The following is a 16,695-nucleotide window of genomic DNA, read 5'->3' as shown; positions in this document are numbered from 1 at the left end:
TCAGTCGCTAGTGCAATTTTTTAAACATTTTATAAATTAATTGGTTAAAGTATTTAAAAACAAATTTGATTTATTACTTTTTATTGACTTGATGATTTACGACTTATTTATAATAAGTTAATAAAAACATGCCACTTTCAGATAACTATATTAATACACGGAATATTGTGGATTACTCAAGAATTTGAATTTAGCTTCTGTATTGTAAATTTAATCCACTAATACTTGTTTACGTTTCATTACCACGTTTTTTAGATTTTTATTCAGTAGGCACATTGTTTAAAATATCAATAGGATTATTTTTACGATAAGAAGTATTTATAAACAACTGTGGATATTTTGCAAACTTCATAAGCCATAAACATGAAATATTGCAAGATTTATATCAGTTTATTGTTACTAGGAGCGTGCCATTTGTGTAAGTTATTATTCATGAAACTTATTCAATGATATGATTTTTAAATAAATTGATGTTGATGGTTTGTAGGTTTGTTGTTATGTCCTCCCGCCTTAGATTTTCCATGAATCTCCAAGCCTCCGAAGACTTGCTTCCGTCTAGACATGATTCTACTTCCTCGCATTTTCGCGAAGTTACCTCTTCTTCTTCTTCTTCTTCTTTATCTTTATAAGCAATTCTGCTTGTTCATTGGCGGATTAATACCTCTATGGAAAGTCGTCCGATACTTCTTCTGCCAATTGGTGATTTATCTCTTGTTATTTTGACGACACGGGTCTCCTCCATTCTGCTTATGTGGTAGCGCATTTCTTATAATTCTTTCCATCTCTGCCGTTTCCAGTAGCCCTTGCGTGGTGTCTGTGTCGGGTTTTACACTGGTTTTATAAATTCTTGACTTCATCTCAGTGTTAATATGTCTGTTTCGCCATATAGTGTTATTAAAGCATCCTGTTAGTCTATTTGCTTTTTGTACTTGATCTCTCACTTTTTTGTTCATGTCTTCATAGCTAGACAGTGTAATTACCAGATATTTTATTTCCATTAGTTGTTCAATACTGATGCCATCAATTTCTATTTTACATCTGGTTGGCTCTTTACTGGCTACTATTGTTTTAGTTTTCTTAAATGGCATTGTCATATTCATTTCTTTTGCTCTTATGTTAAATCTGTGAACCAGTCTTTGCAGGCTATCTTCATCTTGGGCTATCAATATTGTGTCGTCTGTGTAACATAGTATATTTATATCTTTGTTTCCCATTCTGTATCCTCCTCCTGTGTTAACGCTTTGTATGACTCATACATAATTAAATTGAAGAGCATTGGGCTTAATGAATCTCCTTGCCTTATTCTATTGCCTATTTCTATGGGTTCTGTAAGTTGTCCGTTTATTCTGACTTTGTTGTTTTGGTAGATGTTTTCGATAGTTTTTATAATATTTAGGAGAACTTCTCTATTAGACAGAAGATGGATTACGTCTTTAAGTCTTACTCTGTTAAACGCTTTCTTTAGGTCAATCAGACACAGAAATGTTGATCTATTATACGCCAGTGATTTCTTAGTAATTTGTTTTATAACGAATATTGCACCTCTACACGATCTTCCACTACGAAAACTCTGTTGTTCATCTGCTAAACTTATCCTCTGATTTATTAGCACTTGTAAAATTTTAGTTGTAAGTTTTAGCGTAGTACTTAACAAGTTTATATCTCTGTAGTTTTCTAGCTGTTTTTTATCTCCTTTTTTGGATAGTAGAATTAGTTTGATCGTTTTCCATTCTTCCGGTATTCTATTGTATTGCAAGTTACCTCTTAATGGACTATTTTCTCTGCTTCCAGTTCTTGCGTTTAGGTCTCTTATCATTATCATTTCTCACCTATTATTGAGAGTATCTCTTCCAGTTGTTGGTAGAATATATCCTTCTTTTGTACTAATTTATCCTCAATAAAGGCATAAACAACTAATACAGTAATTTAGTATCCGTAGATATTAATATTCGCAGTTCATCATCATTATCATTCTCAGCATATTCTACCGATTATGGTGCAGCCTCCGATACATAGTCATGATTCATTCCTGCGCATGATTGTCTAAAATTCGCTTTTATGTGCCATGTTGTACCGGCTTGTTTCCTTATGTCATAGTTTTATCTTAAATTTGGACATCTTCTTGGTCTCTTGACGCCTCTTGGATACGACAGTGTGATTCTAGTGGAACACCTATTGTTAGTTCTTCTTGGTAAATGTCCCGCCCACTGCTATTTTAAAAATTTAATTCTATGGATTACCTCAGTAACCTTGGTTTTTTGTCTGATCCATTTTATTCTTTTTCGATCTCTCTTTGTTATACCTAGCTTGCATTGCTTCATTCACCTTTGAGTGACTTTGAGTTTCGATATTATCTCTTTCCTTAGTGTCAAAGTTTCGCAGCCGTATGTTATGATTGGTAGTATACACTGATTGAATGCTTTCTTCTTCAGGTAGATTGGCATCTTTGATTTGGTTATAACTGCATTTCTATCAACAGATGCCCAAGCAAGTTTCATTCTTCTATTGATTTCTGGAAGCAAGCATCCAGATTTATATATTAATTGTCTCAGGTATACATACTCGTCTACTGTCTCAAGTGCAGTGTTGTGCATCTTGGACATACGATAGCTAGTTGTACATGGGTTTTGTTTTTGTCGCTTATAGGTTCTTGTAGTTTTGCAGGATTATTAGCAATCGGAACGATGTCGTCTGCAAAGCTTAGATGGCTGAGATATTCCTCATTTTGCTTAATATATTTTCTAGAGTTGCCGTAAAAAGATTTGGAGATATTGCGTCTCCTGGTCGAACGCCTCTGGTAGTGGGAAATTCTGGAGTGTTTTCATAATTGTTTACCTTAGCTTTTGCTGGTCTGTGTATATTTGCTAAAGTTTCTATGTACGGTTTGTCAATGCCTTAGTTGGTCAAAGCTTCTATTACTGCCTTGGGATATATAGAATCGAAAGCTTTTTCGAAATTTATGAAGGTTAATGCTAGCGCTATTTCAAATTCTTTAGCTCTACTCATTAGTTCTCGAAGTGTATGAATATGATCTATGGTACTGAATCCACTTCTAAAGTCAGCTTATTCTCTCGGCTTTGCAGCATCTGATACGTTTGTTAATCTGTTGATGATATTTGTGGATAACTTGTATATGATTGATAGTAGACTTCTAGGTGTGAAGTTTTTGATATCCTCTTTGCTATCTTTCTTATGAATGAGGATTATGTTTGCTATATTCTAGTGATCTAGTATGCATCTCGATCTTAGGCAGTTTGTAAATGTGCCTGCTAAGATTTTCCAGGTTTTACTGCCAGCCTATTGACGCAGTTCCACTGTTATACCATCTATTCCATCCGCTTTACCGCTTTTCATTTTTGTAATTGTCGATTCTACATCTTCCGGAAGGACTTCTGGTCCATCTTCTTGGTTCATGATTACTTCTTCAAGTGTGATAGGGGCTTTGTATAGTTCGCTGTAGAATTTAGTCACGAGTTGTATTATTTTATTTTCGTCTGTAATTCTGGTGTTTTCGTTTGTTATAGCAACGATTTGCTTCTTCCTAATGATTAATGTTTTTCTTATTTTCTTATAGTTTTTCCTCTTTTCGATTGCATTTTTTACCAGTCTTACATTGTATTTTTTTATATCTTTTTTAATACTTTTCCTTATTGTCTTACAGACCTCTGTGTATTAAATTCTATGTTTGTTGCTACTTACTTTCATTTCTCTTCATTGTTTTAACATTATTTTAGTTTTATCAGACAGTTTACTATGTTCATTTTGTTGTTGCTGGCCTCCGATTTCTTTGGTACTATCCAGGATGATATCCATTATTTGAGAGCTGTCGATTTGGTCATGTAATCTCTCATCAATTGCCCTTTGATTGTGATCTGAGTTTTCTTTCAGATTTTTAATATTTGTACCGGTTACTTTTAGTTTTGTGATTAATTCTTTCTTTTTACTTTCAGATCAATTTTTGCTCTGATTAGTCTATGGTTGTTGCCCGTGTAAAATTTATTTAGTAAACTGACATCTTTTATTGTAGCAATCTTGTTGGTTAGAATGAAGTCAATTTCATTCGGTGCTACCCAAGTTCATTTTCTGTTCGATTTTTCTTAAAGAATGTATTTCCCTTTCATTTTTATCACCGACTCCATACTTTCCCAAGACTTGTTTCTTGTCGTTTCTCTCTCACACTTTGGCATTAAAGTTGCCAATTAAATACTTGAAGTGACTTTTATTGTTATTTCATGCTTCACTTGGTGCGTATATTTGTATAATTTGTATCTCTTTGATAGATATAAGGTCACGCTACCTACTCTATCCGAGATACTGGTTATTTCTTCTATTCTTCGATTCCATTTCTTGTTGATTAGGAATCCAATACCGCCAGTTCTGCCCGTTGATAAGCCTAGGTAGTGGAATGTGTTTCTTGGCGCTAATTCCAATAGTTCTTTATTTTTTCGTCTTATTTCGCTGATTCCTATGACGTCCCATTTTATATCTTCTGTTTTTTTCCAGTTCTACAAGTCTAGATTGAGTTCATAGCAAGTGGCAGTAATATGTCGTTATATAAAACGTTGTTGTTTTATTTGATTAGTGGTTTAGACTCCGCAGATTCTTAACACCCGGCTTGATCCCGAAAGCTACCCAATTCGAGGCATTTGGGCCTACAGAGAATGAGGGCCATGATTTGAATGTCTCGTTCATTACTCGTTAGCAGTTACTATCCTTTTATTTAATGCTTGCCAATTTGTTGTTTTTTTCTTAGTTTTTGTTTAATAACTATAGATACTCCCTTGGCTGTTCTCTTTTCTTTCGGCACTTCGCTAAAAATGTGGACAAATTTGTTTCTATAATGATAGATATCAATATTTTTTGTTCTTCTAGTCCTTTAATAACGTCTAAATTCATTGTCCTGTTTCATCGCCGTGGTCGTCTTCTAAGTGTTCAATTTGGTATTTCCTGTATTCTGGGATTCATTGCCATACATCTTTTTGTAAGTAATCAAGTGTCTTAACCTCCTACCGGGAGATTAAGGACTTCAAAAGATCGTTCTTCCCTTTAATATTCTTTGACCTTCAAGACGATTGGGTAGAACCTCACCTGCTTCATCCGCCGTTGATCTTTATCTTTAACCTCAGAGAAGAGACAACTCTGGTTTTTTATAAAGGTATTACTTCTCTTTTTTCCTGGCTTGGGACCGGCTCTATCGATTGTAGAGCTACCCAGTTTACCTCACAACTAATACAAGCAAAGTTTTGATAAGATTAAATACGTCTATTTTTTTCTCTATATATAATGAACATTTCCTACTTCATTAATACTAAGTAAAGAGTTTGCTAAACTTGCTCAATATTTTTCTATATTCCTATTATTTGTAGCGTGTGACCGTAATATATGATGGATTTTAGTTGGGTGTAAACATGCCGACGCTTCTAAAAAGGAACATATTTATTTGTTTAATCATAAACAATAGAAAATATAAACGTTGCACAGTTAAACTTGTGCATCTTCAAAATTGTTATAATAATGATTTGTCTCTTTAAACGATACTTATTTTACTGTTGTTCAAAGATAAGTACTTTAACACGTTTAGGTTTTTATTTAAATAAAACTTAAGATCTATTACTCTAAAATGTTTCAGTAACTGGTGAGAATGAACACTCCGAAGATTTAGAATACTTTTTGTATGAAGACAAGGACGGCCATCTTCAAGTAGAGTATCTCCTAAATACTCGTCTAAACCTCACAGCTTCCGCATCCGATGTAAAATACCTTTTCTTCAGTAAATCCAACCCTGACAGTGGCGTTGAGATTCACAGCAACAATATCGAGAAATTGGACACGACATCATTTACACCAAAACGAGAAACTATTTTTGTCATTCATGGATGGAAGGCAAGCCATGAATCAGATGTTAACTCACATGTCAGAGAATATATATTAAGAGACCACGATGTCAATATCTTCGTCGTAGACTGGAGTCCAATTGCCGGAAAGAGTTACACAACAGCACAGGTAAAATAATAAATTAATAGGTTTTTTAAAATGTGTAATAAAATATTCATGGTTACTATGAATAATATGAGTATCCAATAATCTCTATGTTCACTTATTCTAACATTAACCTTATATTAAAAATAGAACATTTGATAGGTCTCAAATATGTAAATACGCATGGAAACGTAAACAATGTTCAAACAAACGTTCAATGGATAGATTGAAGTAAAGTCCTGAAAGAAAAAGATGGTAAAAAGAGAATAATTAAAGAAGCTACTTTTATTATGTTACATAAAATCAATTGCGTCAAAAGTTCCTCGTCAGAAAGTAGAAGGATGTGTTTACCCATATTAAAAAGGAAATCAATGGACAGAAAATGCCAGTATTAGGAAGTCAATAATATATTGAGGTAATGAATTAGAAGCTTTAGAAGAAAGAAAAGTATTTTATATATTAACAAGACACAAATAAAAGCAAAAAAGCAACTGTGATAACTAGATGGAAAATACCATAATAAATAAATTTTCAGTCGAATCTACAGCAAGATATTAAAAATACCATCCAAAATAAATATAGTCAAATTATAGCAGAAGAGCAAGGTGTTGTTAGAGTAGGAAACCAGCAACCCATTATCTTTTTACACTACCTAACTTATAAATATAATTTAAACATAAGTAAATTATAAAAAAATATTAGTACATAACCAAGACATCTATATACAATACGTTGATTTGCGAAAAGCTTAAGACAGCGTCCCATTACATAAATTCTGGGAAACTCTACAAAACTCAAACTTTATTATTGAATTATTAAAGGCCTTAAAATCATTCTAAGATATAATTATATTACAAATTAAATAGAACATGATATAATAGCAAAATGTAACAATACAGCTGAATTTGACATAAAAAAGAACTAACGAAGGGATTACCTTTAACACTGATGGTGCCCCACGTTATGCGCCAACTTTATGATACCATAACATACATTTACCATAACATGTAGTGCGTCAATTGGTTAAAAAAGTTCGTTGATTACCTGATTCAGGTGCAGGATCGTTCTTGTCTTAATATAAAATATACAACGAGAAAATCAGATATGGTAAATATAAAGTTAATACAGAATTAATTTATCATATTTATGAGGATACACACATCAAATAGTTGATGTTTGATCTTACTTGTGCTTTACAATGTATAAAATTAAAAAGTCCTAATTCTGCATTAATAAAATAAATTATTAAATAAATACTTACTTTTCTCTGTGGTGGTTACTTATCTTCTTTAAAAGTTTGTAAAAGAAAGCTGCTAAGCAATTCTTGCTAGCCATCGTATGTTAAATGTATTAGCTATTCTAGTTTTACGTGTTACATGAAATTGCTACTGTGTTAATACATGTTAAATGGTACTGCCACTGTACCTATATGTTAAATGAAATTTCAGAAACGTTCTAGAAAAAGAACCTAAATGTAAAGATTTATTACAGCGAATAATTATAATGAAAAATAAAATAGACGAATAACGAATGCTTGGAAAATTAAAAAAGTCATGTATTCATATTATATACTGCTAAATATTATTAAAAATAAATCGTTAATTTTGATTAATATCAATAACTAATGTATAAATATATCTTTTCTAGGGTTCGGTAAAACAGGTTGGAGAATATGTAGCAGCTTTCGCTAGATCTCTAAATGAAGAATATAATTTACGACTTGATAAGCTGAAATTTGTAGGCCATTCCCTTGGAGCTCATATCTGTGGAAATGCTGGAGCTGCTTTGAATGGCCAGGTCGACAGAATTGTTGGTAAGATACCATTAGTTTTTAAATATTATTCGGATATACTCAAACAGTATGTTTTAAAGTGTGAGAATATTTAACTTAAATACAGTAAAACTTGTGTCAACAGCCACCTGTCAAAAAGCGGCCACCTGTACTAGCGGTTTGTTTAAAAATTTCTCAAACCGATTATATGTGGATTCCCTTATTTATGACCTGGTATTTATGGCCACCTTTATAACAAATAATCTAAAAATTTTAAAGCCCATTTCATAGAAATTTACTTGTGAATATACCTGTTAATATGGGTCCAAATATGTTTGTCTATTTGTTGATGCAAATAGCGATGAAATAATCTGTATAATTAAGGTTGGTCCTTCTGATTCATACATATTAAAAAAAAAATTTTAAGTAAAAATCCTTTATAAAAGGTATGTAAATTAAAAACCCCAAACGGGCTATGTCATGAAGACAAAACGTTTTCGGAATCCATGTTCCATCATCAGTGTCTAGGTGTACATGTTTTGAGCCACCAAATATCAGGGTAAAAACCCGTTAAAAGTTATATGTTACAATTTAGTTTACATTATTTGGTATTATACAATTTCAGTTTACTGTTTGTGTGCTAGGCATGAGCAATTTTGAATTTTAGCTAGGGCCTCTAGTTTTTTCCTGCATTGCATATAAGAAAGCAGGTATTTAGGCACGCTATAAAATGAGTAGCAAAATTAATATAGTAACATCAATTTTAAGAGAGTAATATTTAAAGCAACTACAAGACCAATTAAATTAAGAGAAATTTTTAATTGAGGAAAATGAAAACAAATAAAGGATTCCATGCGTTATTGTAGGTTATTATTATAGGCACTATTGATAACAGAGTCAAATTAAAGATATAAAGTTGTCAAGGTTTTTATTATTTAGCCATGTATTTTAAAAAATGCAGAAATTAAATGTGCAATGCCGTATTGAAACAAAAATTAACTAAATATAAAAAATTTTCAGGCTTAGATCCGGCTGGTCCTCTATTCAAAGATTACAACAAAGACAACCGTATAGACGAAGACGACGCAGTGAATGTTCAAATCATCCACACCAATGGAGGACTACTGGGATATTATGCTCCTTGCGGAGATTCCGACTTCTATCCTAATGGAGGAAAATCGCAACCAGGTTGTGGAATTGACATAGCAGGAAGCTGTGCTCACTCTCGGTCATACGAATTATACGCTGAATCGCTTACTAGCAAAGCTTTTGTAGGACAACGATGCGATAGTTATTCAGACTACGAAAAGGGTAAATGTGACGGACCAAAAACTAGCATGGGAATGTTCCAAATTGATAAAGAGTAAGCATATGTATTATTATTACCTACGTGCAATATCGGCTAACATTAAATAATCAATTAGCTATAGGCAGCACAAGCTCCTATGTGATCAATTACCTATGGCGTTTATAAAACCACTGTTTATTTATATTTAGCTTTAAATTTTTGTTTTTATTTGTTTCAGTGCCTCTGGTTCCTACTACCTTAAAACCAACAAGAAATCCCCATATGCTCAAGGTTAAATGTATGAATTATAAAAAAGAATTATTTTATAAATAAAGTGTAACGTAAATGCTTAGTTGTTATTTTTATTATAATGCTAATATTTTTTACTATCTACTACTTCCAGTTCCTGGATCATTCTTTCATCTTTTTTCCCCTTTTCCTGTCTATTTGATACTCATCACATATGTATAGACTACAAAGCAGCTGCAAAGAGCTAGCAATACCAAATCAGTTGCTAAATTTAAAAAAACTAACTCTTGAAAAAGTTGAATGTACAGTACGAATTCAGTGGGAACTGTCTGAACCTTTTAAAACAATTAATGGGTTGCGCCAGGGAGACCCTCTCTCATGTATTCTGTTCAATCTTGCTCTAGAAAAAGTAATACGTATGTCACAAATTACAACCACTGGTTCAATATATAATAAATCATTGCAAATCCTGGCCTATGCCGATGATATCAATATTGTTGGGAAAACGGAAAACGCTGCACGAGAAGCGTATGTAGCATTAAAAGAATCAGCTACAAAAATGGGTTTAATAATAAACGCCACCGAAACGAAGTATATGACACTAAGCATGCAACCACAAATCCTACGACCACTTATTATAGAAAATGACGTCATCAAAGCAATGAACGAATTTTTATACCTGTAAAAATAATACTACCGCAGAGATGAACCGCAAAATTTAGACAGCCAACAGATGCTATTTTTTACTCAAGTCTTCTCCTTAAATTTACAATTATATCAAAAAATACAAAATTAAAACTCTACAAAACAATAATACGACCAGTCCTAACATATAGTTCAGAGACCAGGACTCTAACAAAAAATAGTGAAAACATGTTAGGATGTTTCGAAAGAAAAGTACGAATCTATGGAGAAGTGAATGGCAGTGGAGTGTGGAGAAGACGTCACAACTTAGAATTTTATAGAATATACCAGAAACCCGGTATCGTAAAATATATTAAGATAGGAGCAGGCTGGGACCCACGCGGGGATGTAAAGCTAGAATATTGATGATGATGATCCTGTCTATTTTAAGTATTTATTGGGACCACGTTTTCCTTGGTCTTCCTTTATTTTTGCTTCTTGTTTTCTTGCTTCGTGAATGCTGATGACGAGTCTTCTATGTTAAATTATATATGTAAATGTATCCGTACGCTACATTAAATCAAACCAAATAAGATGGGCGGGCCACGTACTAAGATCGAGTGACGAAAGACTCCTGAATGCCACATTCTGGGAAAGGCCCGATAGCAGAAGGTCAGTTGGTGCCCACGAAAGAGATGGAAGGACGCAGTAGCCAGTGATCTACGCAAAATGGGAAGACAGCAATGGGAAATAGCTGCAGAGGATCGACAACAATGAAAGGAAATAATAAACGCGGCCAAGACTCTCATAGAGTTGTAGAGCCAAATGATGATGATGATGAAATGTGTCCGTACCAACTTAGCTTAAGTACTCCACATGAAACTATGACTGACGGGGATATTCAGACCCATGAACCGAAGAGAAAAATCGGTCTTGTGTGGGCAGCATATGAAAAACTAAGAAAAACTTTTAAAAGTGAGCTGCCCACATACCTGAAGAGAAACGTATTTGATCGATGCGTTCTGTCAGTGTTTACATACGGTAGAGAAACATAAAAATCGAAGAAGTCAGGAGAAGAGTCAAGGTGACTGACGTCATCGAAAGAATAGCCAGGATGATGATGATGACTCCATCGTATTGTCTCATTTCTACCAAATTCTATTAAATTTCAGGTATTTCATCTTTGTTGCATTTACTGTCGTGCTTAGGTTGTCTTATCCACGTTTCACTTGAGTATAGTGTTACTGGTTTGGCTATAGTTTAATATATGTACATGTAATTTCGTATTTCTTGCTATTTTGTTTTCCATAGTATGGTTTTATTAATGGAATAATATATTTTGTTTTATTTTGTATCTCAACATACATTTTTCCATCATTTGTTATCTGCAAAATAAACAAAAGTTCTCATTTTGACCTAAGAGCGTAGGCGCAACATTTCGGGCCAATGCTTTTAAATGCTTTCATTTTTTTCGAACCCTGGGAAAAATAATAAGTATTTTTGAAAAATTTAAACGAAGAATGAAATATTACATTACTACTGAGGGGCGAAAGTCCCTAAAAACTTCTATAATATTTATTTTAATAAGTTACAGGGGTGAAAAAGAAGAGAAAATTTAGTGTTTTTAATTTTTAATTTCAAATATCTCATTCAAAAAAAACTTTTTGTTTATTCTAAGGGACTTTCGGCCCTCGGTAATAATGTAATCTCCCATTCTGTGTTTAAATTTTTCAAAAATATTTATAAGTTTTCTCAGGATTCTAAAAAAAAATTAATGCATTTAAAAAGCATTGGCCCGAAATTTTGCGCCTACGCTCTTAAGTAACCATTACATAAACAAATCTGTATTAAAGAAATGAAATAAACAAAATTAAACTGAAAAAGACACCCAAAATAAAGATTTAAATCAAAATAAATCAGGCTATTCGTCTTTTTGCATAATGCATTAATAGCATAAAACTGTAGCTTTTGTCGTATGTTACTTGCAAATAGGCTTGGAGTACACATCACACTGGTATTATTTGTATATCTATTTTTTCGCGTTCTACAAAAAGAGATTCTAGGTTTTTGCTAATTACCAATTCGTTTCTCTTTGGCTCGTTCTGTTGGAGTTTTTTCATGACCAAGAATATTTCGTATTATTTACTTCAAGGAGATTGAAAAATATGGAATTCTAACACGCTTTAGTAAATGAGGTTTAGCAAGTTGTTTTGCTAATTCTGTAAGTAACTTCCTTCGGGTATTATCTCTGGTATTGGTGGTATACGTAATCCTGGAATTTATTTCTTCGATGTTTAGCAATGTCGATCATTAGCTATCAGCGTCTAATGCGCCCTTTGTAAGCTTATAAAATGTAATCACTGAAGGCTTTTGTTCGTCACCAAATTGGATTTGTGATCATTGTGAAATGTCGATAACATCAAAACATTTATACCACGCCTTGGTATGTACGATGTAAGCATAATATATTGATTTGAGTCCTTTTCATATGCAGACATACTACTTTTAGATGTACAATTTTTTGTAACTAAATTAAACTAAACTTTATTTTTTTCTGCCTGGTTACCTTATGATCAAATCGAATGGCTTGTACTAGCACGTGAACCGGCTCTTGGAGATTATCATCCAGCCTTTATTTATCACGTCCACTGCTGGAGATAGGCCTCCCCTAAGCTCCTAAATTATTTGCGATTGTGTGCTCTTTGTTGCCAATTTTTGGTGATACGCATGATGTCGTCAGCTCAACGTGTGAGTGGTCTTCCTCTACTACGTTTGTCTGTTCTTGGCCTCTAATTTGTAACTTTGCTCGTCTATCGTGAGTCATGCGGTCTCGCTACATGGCCTGCCCAGTTCCATTTCAGTTCCGCTAAGCGGACCCTGACGGTTATTCCCTCGTAGCGCACGGACTATGATGGTTCTTTTCCAGTACACGGTTTCATTTAACATTAGTTTGTAATAAAAGGACTGTAAATGTTTTTCCCCTTTACTCCGTACCATCCGAAAGTAATATGTATTCATCACTAGAAAACGTCATCTCATATGACTTCTAATCATTTATCTAGTTATTATTTTTACTTTCTTGTATTCGTTTGTTTTTTGTTTTTACTCTCTGTATAGTGATCTTCTTTCCTCATTTATTGTTCACACTCTTTGTTCCATTTTTAGCTTACTTTCTTTTGTATTTTCTTTTCTGACAAATTTTAAGGCTGTCTATGTTTTTATTGGTTATTCCGTTAGTATATCGCTTTATGCCATCTGTATTGCTTATATCTATTAGAGATTATTGGAGTCATTGGTTACATTTATCTTCTCTTTGTTTTAGTGTTTTGATGCCATTTTTACTGTTATATTGTATGAATATGGGTCTCTTGGGTATAATACCAATGATACTTACCAATTATACAATATAAAACTGAAAATTGTAGTGTTTTCAAGAATATTTTGATTTCCAAAATGTTCTTATAATAACAAAACCAACTACTTGTGGTAATAAATCCACGATCCATTAGATTATTTAATTGACTAATGAAGAAGAACAACTTCGTAAATTAGAATGTTGCACATTTCAAACGTCCTGAATTAGGGGACCCATCAAATATACCACTAGGATATTGTAGAATGATATTTGATAAGATTAAAAATTTCTTCTACCACCAAGTTAGGTATTTAACACTAGAAGCACCAGCATTTGTGCATACCTAGAAGCACCACCGGCGGTCAAAATGACGGATATTAGAATTTTCTATTGCCAGCCGTTTTTGTATTCTTTTTTATTTGATAAAAACCTATATTGAGTTAATAACTAATAATATAAGACATATTTAATATATTTAAATAAATTATTTAATTATTTAAGTACAATTTATGCAGTAGCAAAATTTTTCAATTTTGCTTGTACATGACCCACACACAAATTTTTTACATATATGACAAATTTCAAATGTTTTATTTTTGTTGCAATTCCCTGTTTGACACTGCTTACGTTTATTATTTGGTGGTTTTTTTTGCACCTCTTGGATTTGTATCCGTTGATGTTGTCCTGCCCTTAGTCATGTGATCTTCACGCAATTCTTCTGCTAACTGAAGTAGGAAATCCTGCCTAGATATTTGACTGCCCGCAACTTTCTTATACAGAACCCAAGCATTTATTCCTGCCATATCTAAAATATTAAAAAAAACTTGCAACGGCCATCTTCTTGAAGCAGATTTGGTTGAATACAGTCTAGCCATCTGATCTACAACGTCTACTCCGTATTTTGTCTGGTTGTAGAAGATGATGGTTTCCGGTTTTTTCTTTTTATCTGTGCCCATTTTAATATCATTCGAGTGTAAAGAACTCAGCACTAGAACATTTTTGTTGACTTTTCCCTGGTACGCCGTTAGCGTCAAGTCTTCGTGTTTGAAAATTTTTGTTTTGTACAATTCCATCTTTTCATTTTTTACTGACGGTGGAATATTCTTTCTTGTTCGGTTGATTGTTCCAACAATGCTGGTAGCCTTCTTTTGTAATTATTTTGCCAACTTTATGGACGTAAAGCAATTATCCGTCGTGACATTTCTTCCTTTATTTATAAATGGTTCCATTAGACGGCTAACAACATTCTGGTTCCCCCAGAAGTTGATTGGCTGGTCGTTGTTCATCTTTCCCTGGGTAAGGAAATCCGTTCAACAAATATTTGGACTCGACATCAGCTGCAAGCCAGAATTTAATTCCAAACTTATCGGGTTTATTCGCCATGTACTGGGTAAAGCGGCATCTTGCCTTCGTGGAAAAAAGCTGTTCGTGGATAGTTATATTTTCGCCAGGTGTATAACATAATATTAAATTCTCTATAAATGGGTTTCATATTCCCAACCCAAGTGCAAATTTATCTGTTGATAATCGCTCAGACCTGGTATTTCTCATATCAAAACGGATAAAACTCATTATTTCTGTAAATTTGTTTCTAGACATCGTCTCTTGAAAAAATTGTGGACCCCATGTACCAGACCACAGCATCTTTATGCTAACATTTTGTGCCATATAATCTTCCCTAGCATACAGTAAGGATATAAATGCTTCGATTTCTTCAATAGAAATTTGCCAATTTTCATCTTTAAGTTTTCTTCTACCTTCAGCAACAGTACATGATTTTATGTTACGGAGTATGCATTCATCAATCAACAGCCGCCATGCACTAGCTGCAGAATCTCTAATAATGCTTCTCTTAGCATGAGGGGTTGGTCCAGTAGCTTCATTTAGAACATTTTGACTGGTACGCTTTCCTAAAATGAACGAAATAAATTAGTATGCAGGTATATACTCATTTATTTATTTATTTAAATAAATGGCATTTATTTATTTATTTAAATAAATGGCACCGTAATAAATAAAGAATGGAACAACAACCAAGAAATAAGAGCGCACATCGGAAAAGCTAGATCCACCTTCAACCAGATGGGGGCCTTCTTCAAGAGCCAAAACCTCTCTCTTGGTATAAACGTGATGCTGCGATGCTACGTCTGCTCTGTTCTTTTTATGGTGTTGAATAGTTGACCTTGACGAAGATATATGCAGAAAATTGGAAGCATTCGAGCTGTGGCTAAATCGGAGAACACTTCAAATCCCGTGGACCACTATCAAATCTCGAAAGTTACAATATTTCGAAAACATTGTGCGAAATGAATCTAGATGCTCCCTTCTACAAGCCAGCCTGCAAGGCAAAATATTTGGAAAACGGGCTCTAGGAAGAAGAATATCCTGCAGATAAGGTAAATATTGCCATGATTATCGCCAATATTCGTGACATCAAGAAGAATATGCTCAAAAATATTATACACCAAAAATATTAAGTGAATACATAAATAGAAGCTACTAATATAATATAGTTGCTTACCTGGTGTACTAGCATTGTTGTCAAGTAACTCCCATCCTATGGTATCTATGGAAGAATTCTCTAAATTGCTTCTGCGAATTCCTCTTACCTGGTTGGTAATCATTTCTGAAGATGTATTGAAGTCTGTATTCGAAGTTGAAGCAGAAGTACTGAGCATCACCTCAATCTCAACTTCACCTTCAGAATCACTGCCCGATGAATGTCCTTGATCAACTGTATTAGGCACATACTCGTCAACTTCATTATCGGATACATCTTCATCAGATAACTCTGCTACAGATTCATCTTCTGACAAATTCTGTAGACACTCTAATAGCTCCTGCTGAGTCAAATATCGGCGAGACATGATAACAGCAGAAATAATAAAAATCACAATGTAAAATTAATCAAAATACAGATTCAACATGCAATTGCAAAGAGTATACTTAAACTACATAATAACAAATATTTTCGATGTATTTTATACATAAAATAAGTTAAAACTTCCCAGAAAAGTAGAACAAAAATTAGACTACCTCGTCATTAGGACCGCATTTTTCTAGGTAGACATCAACATAAATATGTTCAAAATGTAATTATACTAAGTACCTGTAAAAGAGAAATTATAATCCTCAAGTAAATAATAAAGTCACAAATCATAAATTTTGTAAAATAAATATGAATGAGTAATACTCTAGAAAATAGAAAGCAGTCAAAATGACTACTATATGGTAGTTCTAGGTATACGTTACCATATCTTAAAAAGTAATTACGCTAAGTACCTGTAAAAGAGAAATTATAATCTTCAAATAGATCTAGGAAATTATCAAGTTTCTAAAACATTTATGAATAGGTAATACAGAGTATCAAAAATGAAAAGCAGTCAAAATGACCGCTCTGGTGCTTCTAGTGTTAAGCGGACCATTCTA

The 16,695-nt window shown here is 33.4% G+C and overlaps 2 protein-coding genes across 2 annotated transcripts; one reads left to right on the top strand and one right to left on the bottom strand.

The window, feature by feature from the left end:
- Nucleotides 1-258: 258 nt before the first annotated feature.
- Nucleotides 259-9,390, top strand: LOC140436590 (endothelial lipase-like). Its single transcript, XM_072525534.1, has 5 exons — nucleotides 259-418; nucleotides 5,630-6,003; nucleotides 7,627-7,792; nucleotides 8,771-9,113; nucleotides 9,277-9,390. The coding sequence occupies exons 1-5, from the start codon at nucleotides 364-366 to the stop codon at nucleotides 9,332-9,334; spliced, it is 996 nt and encodes a 331-aa protein (XP_072381635.1). The 5' UTR covers nucleotides 259-363; the 3' UTR covers nucleotides 9,335-9,390.
- A 5,173-nt stretch (nucleotides 9,391-14,563) lies between these two features.
- LOC140436591 (uncharacterized) lies at nucleotides 14,564-16,400 on the bottom strand. Its single transcript, XM_072525535.1, has 2 exons — nucleotides 15,788-16,400; nucleotides 14,564-15,176 (listed from the first exon to the last, which is right to left on the bottom strand). Exons 1-2 carry the CDS (start codon nucleotides 16,131-16,133, stop codon nucleotides 14,755-14,757), a joined length of 768 nt encoding a protein of 255 aa, XP_072381636.1. The 5' UTR covers nucleotides 16,134-16,400; the 3' UTR covers nucleotides 14,564-14,754.
- Between the last annotated feature and the right edge of the window lie 295 nt (nucleotides 16,401-16,695).

The sequence above is a fragment of the Diabrotica undecimpunctata genome, chromosome 3, assembly GCF_040954645.1.
Source record: "Diabrotica undecimpunctata isolate CICGRU chromosome 3, icDiaUnde3, whole genome shotgun sequence".
Lineage (NCBI taxonomy): Eukaryota > Metazoa > Arthropoda > Insecta > Coleoptera > Chrysomelidae > Diabrotica > Diabrotica undecimpunctata.
This window is presented reverse-complemented; position numbering and strand designations above follow the sequence as displayed.